The sequence below is a fragment of the Fukomys damarensis genome, unplaced genomic scaffold, assembly GCF_012274545.1.
Source record: "Fukomys damarensis isolate Sample0158 unplaced genomic scaffold, DMR_v1.0_HiC HiC_scaffold_20, whole genome shotgun sequence".
NCBI classification, from domain to species: Eukaryota; Metazoa; Chordata; class Mammalia; order Rodentia; family Bathyergidae; genus Fukomys; species Fukomys damarensis.
In genome coordinates, this window is record NW_022900932.1 from 1197763 (window position 1) to 1205982 (window position 8220).

The following is an 8220-nucleotide window of genomic DNA, read 5'->3' on the forward strand; positions in this document are numbered from 1 at the left end:
TCCCGTCCTTTCCTGGGGTCCCCTCCTCTCCGGGACCCGCCCCGCCATTGCTTAGTGTGTGGTGGGACTGGGGGCGTCTGTCCTGGGGTGAGGGGATGGCCTGGGGTGAAGAGGCGGTGTTGTGGTTAGGAGTCTCGTAGTTTAGGGGAGGGCAAGTTGGTCCTGTGAGGGTGTTTTCCTCCCCTGAAACTGATCGATACTGCCACCTTGTGTACAGGTTTTTGCTTTGCACCCGGACAAAGGCAATATTTTTGTTAGTTCAAAAAACAAATAAAATGTTACAGATGTGTTTGTCTGTCTTCGGGATGGAAAATGTGTTTTTGGTATATGTGAATTCCATACTTCTTAGAAGACTGGAAAAGGCAGTACTTGAAGAGAAAGTTAATATATTCTAGAATGTTGGTTCTAGGTCATTTTGTTAGGAGTGAAATGTGATTTGTAAGTAAAATGTTAAAATAATTCCAGTTCCCATTTTGATGGGAACGTAGTGTGTTTCAGGGAGAAGCAGGTAGTAATGCAGGGGGGTATGGAGAAGAAGGGGTTCAGATAGTTGGGGAGAGTTACTGGGAAGTAAGTTGCAAGTCGACCGAAAGGGTATGTTATGTTCTGCTCACTCCCAGAGCTGAGTTTCATGGGTTCTCTGGGGTTTGGTGTGGGCCCCAGCTGTTAGGTGAAGCTTCACATTGACTGTGCAAATCCGAATTTGCATAGAAATTATTCACCCTCTCAGCTTTGGTTACTTACTCTGAAATAAGGCATTTGTCTAACTAAAGTTTGAAGGGTTTGGAATATAGCTCAGTAGTAAAACATCTGTCTACCATGCATTAGGCCCTGGATTCAATTCCCAGTTTTTTAAGTTGTTTCTCCATAGTTACTTAAAAGGAAGTCTGGAGAAATGGAGTTAAGAAAGTTTGGTGTTGTAGCAGGAAAGAAGCGCTGGGCTCCAGGTTCTTTTTCTCACCGCTACTTTGGGCATCACCCCCTTCTATGTTAGGTATTCTAAAACTTTTTCCCAGTTTAGCATGTGGCGCTTCAGCGGTTATGTTGAATTCAGGCAATCAGACCGCAAAGCAGATTCTGGGGGCCAAAATGTTTTCTCACTGTCTGAACTGTCTGCATTGGCTGGTTCCTGCTTTTGTTGTTTTCTTTTGTTTTTACCCTGTGGATTGAACCTGGGCCCTCATACTGAACTACATCACAGTCTATTTTTTGTGAGACCAGATCATTTAGTGGCCCAAGCTGGGCTCCTTTACTTGCAATCCTCTTGTCTCAGCTTCCTAGAGTGCTGGGATTATTGGCCTGCACCACCAGACCCAGCTTCCTTCGTGTTTCTAAATGATGGTTTACCCCACATTCATCAATCAGCCTTAACCAATAGCAAATTTAATTGAGGAAAATGGTGAAAAAAGCTGCAGGTTTCAGAGCTGAGAAGAGAAAGGCAACGGGCTTTCCTCCCACCCGGTCTTCTCGTGGGGCTCTTTCTGCTGTAGTAGTTGTGTCCTTCACACGCCTGGTGTGACAGCTTCCCATCCTCCTCCCTATCCGAACAGCCTGGGATACCTACTCCTCCATCAGGGTTCAGAGTTAGGCCTTTCACTCAATCCTTACCCTCTGGGAGAAGGTAATGTGAGGAATGGATGGAGCACAGGATGCCCTCCTGGATAGAACGCTTGTAATGGAGAAGGAACATAAAATAAAGAGTTTCTTTGGTTTCTGTGCTGATTCTCAGAGGCCTGTTTCACTCAAGAGATGATAGTGCTTGGCTGACAAGCTAGAGGTGCTGAGTTTGATTCCTGGTACAAAAAAACAAAAACTATAATGCTCTTTGAGCCTCAGACCACAGCATTTTGGAAATGCATTTTCATTGCTCCAGTAATGTAATTGGTGTTCCTCTCTTAAGTGACAGGAAATAGAAGGAACAAATAATTTAAAGCCATTAGAGCCATGTTTCATCATAGTAGAAAACCACCTAGGAACGGGGTACACAGGCAGAGTGCTTGCCTCCAATCCATGAGATCCTGGGTTCGATCCCAGCACAAGAAGCAGCTAAAGTTTGTACAGATGCCTGGGCCTTTCTCAGGGCAGTTCAGGATGACGAGGCCCAAGGTAGTGTATGCATTCCCAGCTGCCCAGGGTCTCTAATGTGCAGGCAAAACTGAGGAAACCGCTGGAAGACAGAGGCTACTTCTAATTTTGCGGAGACGGGCATGGGAGGACAGCTACGAGTCCATGCTTCTTGGACCAGCAGCTGTTGGTCCGGGGTTTTCCGCCGTGAGCTCGAATCCACAGACCCTACTGGCTTGAGTAAGTGTCTGTACCAACAATGATAGAGGTTAAAGAAATCTCAGTACTCCAGTGGACTAAACCCTAACTCCTGAAGCTGAGCTAATTAATCACATTCATGAATTCCCCACCAGGGAAGCGGCGTATTAGCAAGCCATATTAAGAATATGAGGAGCTAGCACAAGGGCTGGTTATTTAGCTCAGCAGCACAGCACCTGCCTGCTAAACATGCCCTGAATTCTATCCACGGCGCACACACACACGCACACAGCCAGTGCATACACAGTTTGGAATTTAAAAGTCACTTTGCAGCATTTGCCCAGACGGAACGTTAATGGGAGTATGGGAGAATCTGAATTCTTAAGTGGTTCTTGGGAGAGATCTTTACAGAAGGCAGAAGCTTTTGGGTAAGGGAAAGCAGATGGAGTAATTGCAGGAGAATAAAGGAAGAAACTGTGTCTTCACACAATGGTCTTGCAAATTTTATTATGCATACAGTCTATATATTCAAAGGGGAGACTAATTTTGTATGGTTTGGAGTCCCCAAATTATCCTGTGATATATGGCCGTCTCACAAAAGAAAAAGAACCATACACACCACCAAACATCTATAAAAAGGCACAGAAGGGCCCAGCAAGGTAGAGTCTGGAGTGATGGAGGAGTTGGTGGAGTAAGGACCCAGAGCAAACGCCTAAGGAAAGATCCTGAGAGAACACTGAGGGAGAGCAGGGCGCAGCGGTGGTTCATGCACACGCACTGACTCCGGAGGCTTATAATTCCCCTGGGACAGCACACAAACCGACCCCACTGGGACATAAAGTTATTCAGAGTGCCCTCAACATGTCCACCACCTTTTGCTAACTCCCAGGCCTCACACTGGTATAAGAAGGACGAGAAGCCTTAGCCACCAGTTTCAATTTAGCAGTTTAACAAGACCCTGTCTCAAAAAATTTAAAAGTCTGGGGGCTGGGTGTGGTGGCCCATACCTGTAATCCCAGCACTTGGGAGGCTGAGGCAGGAAGATTGTTACGGAAGAAAGCAGTAAGTGACAGGCAGCAGAATGGAAGTAAAATAAATTTACTTATCGATAAGGGTCGATTGCACATAAGCTGTGCCTGGATCGACTAGCTTACAACTCCTCCTTTCATAGGGTTTTACAGCCTTGACTTCATTTGGGTGGTTACATTTCATTCTCACAGTTCAAATCACCGTCACAGAATAGTTAATCTTTTAACTCAGATGTAACTTTAAGATTCACCTAGTTATTCTAGTCCATAGGAAGGGTGTGTTTAGGGTCAGGGGAGCAAATGTTAGCAATGGGTTCTTTCATTTAGACAGTTTTACGATCAGGTGGCTCCAGTCTCTGGGAACTCAAGACCTTGCTGACCCTGTTATCTCAGGGTCAGGCCAAATGCCTCAGTCAGCAATTAGTGCCTTAGGTGCCTGTTCGTTATAAGCTAAGCTAAACAAAGCAAACTGCTGTGAGACAGCAGAAGCCATTTTACATTGTAACACTTTATAGGTTTTTGCTATTTATAAAAGTTTCCCCTATCAGGATTGCTGTGAGTTCGAGACCAGCCTTGGCTACATAGTGAGTCCCAGGTCAGTCTCAACTACATAGTGAGACCCTGTCTCAAAAAAAAAAAGAAAAAAAAAGGGCTGGGGAGATATTTAGGTCCTTGGTGCCAATGCTTGGCTGGACAGTGCAAGGCCCTGAGTTTGATCCCCTAAATAAAAAGGGGGAGAGTGGTGGAGGGATGGAGAGGTAGGTCAGTACAAAGGCCCGGGGTTCAATTTCCAGTACAAAATACAAAAAGGGGAAAAAAGGCTATGAAGATGGGCATAGTGGTGCACACCTATAGTCCCAGCTACTTGGGAGACTAAGGCAGGAGGGTGACAGGTTTTAGTTCAGCCTGGGCAATTTAGCAAGACCTGTGACCTGTGGCAAAGCAAAGCAAAACAAAACAAAAAACCCAGAAGGCTGAGAAGGTAGCTCAGCGCTTCCAGAGCTCAATCCCCAGTACAGGATGCGGGTTCGGTGGGGAGCGGTAATAAGAAAAACGAAGACCAGGCAGAAGGGAGAGAGGGAAGTAGTTTAATGGTATAGTGTTTAAGTTTGGGAAGAAAAATCTCCGGAGAGCCACTGCACAATAATGGAAATATGCTTAACACTGAACAGCACAGACGGTTTAAAAAATTACATATCAAATTGGCCGCGAAGGGGGGGAAGGGCATGCGCACGCGCACAACGCCCCAATTAACACAAACGCGCACGCGCCCCCCCCCCACAGCCTAGTCGGCTCGGGTCGTGCCAGCCGGGGACTTTCTTGCGTCTGGCCAACCACGTTGCCTGTGCTTTTGCTTGTTATTTCTGTTGGTTTATCAAAGTTCAAGAAACATCTCTGGCTATTTGACGCAGGAACATATTTTCAAGACCTCTCCTTTACTTCATTTTATTCCTGTTTGAACGAACGATGGAAAAAATGTACCGCTTAGAATCAGGCATATACGAAGACAACCACACCCGTCAGGCCCCCCAACCAGGGGCCTCTATAAATAGCTCTGGCAGTACCGCTCTTTTGTGTTGGAGGCTTCACGTGGCAGCCGTGGCTTCCTTCCTGTTTTCCGGGGGTCTGCGACTGAACTCGCTGCGGAGCTGGAGAATGGCGCCGAGTCCGCTCTTGTGCAGCAGCCGCTTGCAGGTACCTGGAGCTCCTGCTGGGAGGGAGGCTGTGGTCCGAGGCTGAGCAGGATGAACCACCATTACAGACTAGAGTTTCTGATGTCTCCGTGACGCCGCTCCTCGGAACTGACCCAGCTGGGGTGGGGGGAGGTCGGTTGGAGCCTCTTTGTCTTCTACCAACGGATAGGTTCTTTTTCTAGGTTCCCGGTCCTTGCAGGCGGGCTCGCAGCGCGAGATGTGGTAAGTGGGCTGTGGCAGAGCTGCGTCGTAGTTGGCAGCGCCTGGCGGTCGCTGCGGGGCAGCACGGGGTGATGATGACTCCTGGTGACTCTGAGTGTCTCGCTGACGCCAGCACCGCAGCGCGCTGACCGCCCCGCGGGCCACAGAACCTGATGCTTGGGTAGGGGAGGCTGGTGGCCTGGAGCACCTACTAATGCTCCCGTTTCTGTGTCTCGGTTCCCCAGTCAGGAGTCTTAGGACGTCCGCTGGTGTGTTACTCTGAAATAAAGGTTAGTATCCGACCTCAGAGGCTCTGCTGCTCCGCCTGTTTTGTTTCCAGGCAGTCTTTCATGGGGAGCTGTTATGTTTACTTTGAGAAACACTGAGCTTGATGACTTTCCATTCTTGTCTTATGTTTGTCTTGTGCATCCTAATTTGGGGGGAGAAAGGGGATGTTGAGACATGATCTGGCGTTCATGCTGTCCTTGAAGTCCAGGCAGTCCTCCTGCCTCAGCCTCCCAAATTCTGGGATTGTAGGTGAGGATCAACGCACCTGTCTTGATCCTGCATATTTTTATTTAAACCTGGTTAACCCCCCATGTATCCACCATTGTAAAATGAGTACATGAGGGCTCTCTGAGTAGAGCTATTTTGTTTACTTCTCTATTTCTTTCTGGACTTTAATTTGAAGATCTTTTTAATTTGAAGATCTTGATGTGCTGGGGCTGTGGTCTTTGAATGTGCTGAATCTCCTCCCAGAATGTGTTCCCTCAATCCAGAACTCCCTAGGTTGGGAATGATGATTTCACAGACTAGAGTCTCTGACACTGGTCCTGATGTCAAAATAAGTTCTGACTCATCTAGGGAACTGGATGCTTAGCTCTCTGGGAGGCCTTTACAGTGCTTGTTCTCATTAACATCCTGTTTCCATTTTTCTAGCATGAGAACTCTGGAAACACAGGTGGGATAGAGCCCTTACCAGAAATTCTGCACTAACCTGATGGCTGGAAACCTAAGGCTTGGAATCCACCCCTTCCTCTAGGGAGCAACTGTTGGGATCCACGGGACCCCTGCCAGGGTGAGGGCTGCTTTGGTTCCCAGCCTCAAGAGTGGGGATGGTGACCTGGTTGGACTAGAGTCTCTGAGTTTCTCTGAGGATCTTTGAAACCATCTGAGCCACTCCTAAGCTTCCCCTCCATCCCACCCACCCAGCTTCATGTTTTACTGCTGCCTGCCTGCATGGTTCTAATGTGTTTGTTTTGTGAAATTTCAGGATTTTGCTGACAGGATGTCTGCTACCTCACGTTGGGCAGATCCTGGGAGCTTACATCATTCCTGAATTAACCTACACGAATAGCTGTCAACTCTCACTGGGCAGAAAGTTGGCTGGAAATTTTCAAACACTTTGTATTAAGTAGAGTTCACTTATATTTGTGTTCTGCAAGTTCCTGGTTTACTGAAAGAATTTCAGTCTTGTACTTTGTGAGGCAGGCGGCAGAGCCACTGAGCTAAATAAAGTATTTTAAAATATAATTAGTGTGGATTATCTGGTCTTGGGGGAAAAGGATACAAAACAATTAGGAAAGTAGAAGGTTTGGTGGTTATAATTGAGCACTTAAGTGTACTTTACAGCTGTATGTAAAATACTCAAATCAGACAAGTTCATAGCATTTGGGATTTCTAGATCTAGTCTACTGCAGTGTTATACTGTACTGCGTGTTACTAACAAGTACAGTACTTGAAGTTTTCAGTTGTGGTCGAGCAACGTTAGCTGGCATCTAAGTTACCTTGGGAATGGAAGCATTTCCCTGTTTTCCCATGTCACTGTCTAGGAGATGACGTGTGTTCCTCAGGGTCACTTAGATTTCATCATGTTACTTGCACATTGACAGCCCGTTCTTGCTCCCAGCTGAAGTTGTGTTACAAGTTTTTAGACAATTCTAGGGTTTAAAGTTTTGTAAACATGGCCTCACCCTGCTGACATGGCTTCTTTCTGTGCCCACCGCGACTGCCGAGGGTGGTATTTGTCATCCTACTTGTGCTGTCCCTTGTTCCCCCCTTCTGGGCCATCAAACCCAGTTTACCATGCATCCCAGAGAAGCACTTGACCTGGTTTCAATACCTGACACCACAGTTTTAAAATTTTAGAACTGGGGATTTAGGTCAGTGGTTCCGCTGCCTGCTTCACAAGCGCAAGGTCCCAAGTTCAATCCCCAGTACCACCAAAAAAAAAAAAAATTTCAGCTGGCTCAGTGGGACATGCCCTTATCCCCGCACTCTTGGAGTCTAAGGCAGGAAGATCAAAAGTTCCTTCCTAGCCTGGGAAATTGAGCAATTTGGTCCCTGTCTCAAAAACAAAACAACTGGAGACAGCTCAATGCAAAGGCCTTGAATTCAATCCCTAGTACCAGAAAAAGTTTTCAAGTGATACTTTCTTAGCCAAATAAAAATGGCATGAAAGCTCTGATTTTGTTTTGGTACTGGGAATTGAACTTGGGACCTTGCACTTGCAAGGCAAGTGGTAGAAACATTGAGCCAAATCCCTGGCCCTCTCATTTTTTTTTTTTTTTTTTTTTTTATTATCCCCATTACTAGGGATCAAACCCAGGGCCTTAACAGCTCCAGACCTTAACCTTTTATTTTTTTGTTGTTTTTTGAGACAGGTTCTTATATAGTTCAGGCTGCTCTGGAAAGCACTGTGTAGCCCAGTCTGGTCTCAACTCCAGTGATCCTCCTGCCTCAGCCTCCTTAGTGCTGGGATTACAGATGTGCACCACCACACCTGGCCTTAACCCTTTTATTGAGACAAATTTCAACTTCCTCAGATTGTGCTGGAATTTAAGATCCTCCTGCCTGAGCTTCCCAGAGTGCTGGGATCATGTGCTACTATGCTGAACACTGTCAGTCTTGATAGATAGTGGGGTCCTTTTATACCAGGGTAATATGCTCCAAGACCCCTGGTGGATGCCTGAAATCAAGAATGGGAAACCCTATGTACGGAGTATTTTCCTTTCCTGTACATCCACCGCTGGTAC

General features: G+C 46.6%; 1 protein-coding gene, 1 long non-coding RNA gene and 2 other non-coding genes across 4 annotated transcripts in view; all 4 read left to right on the top strand.

Moving 5' to 3' along the window:
- Window positions 1-3187, top strand: part of LOC104852346 (heat shock 70 kDa protein 1B-like) — a 5343-nt gene extending 2156 nt beyond the window's left edge. Inside the window, exon 2 of the mRNA XM_010609930.3 lies at window positions 3152-3187. Coding sequence (XP_010608232.1) covers window positions 3152-3187 — 36 coding nt within the window. The remainder of the gene's footprint in view (window positions 1-3151) is intronic.
- Window positions 3188-4867: 1680 nt separating this feature from the next.
- LOC104852315 lies at window positions 4868-6689 on the top strand. The gene is made up of 5 exons (XR_777455.3): window positions 4868-4985; window positions 5167-5206; window positions 5431-5475; window positions 6125-6263; window positions 6459-6689. It is a non-coding gene; the product is annotated as an uncharacterized LOC104852315 (long non-coding RNA).
- On the top strand, window positions 5274-5336 carry LOC117287114. Its single transcript, XR_004518297.1, has one exon. It is a non-coding gene; the product is annotated as a small nucleolar RNA SNORD48 (small nucleolar RNA).
- On the top strand, window positions 5978-6043 carry LOC117287113. The gene has a single exon (XR_004518296.1). It is a non-coding gene; the product is annotated as a small nucleolar RNA SNORD52 (small nucleolar RNA).
- Window positions 6690-8220: the final 1531 nt, after the last annotated feature.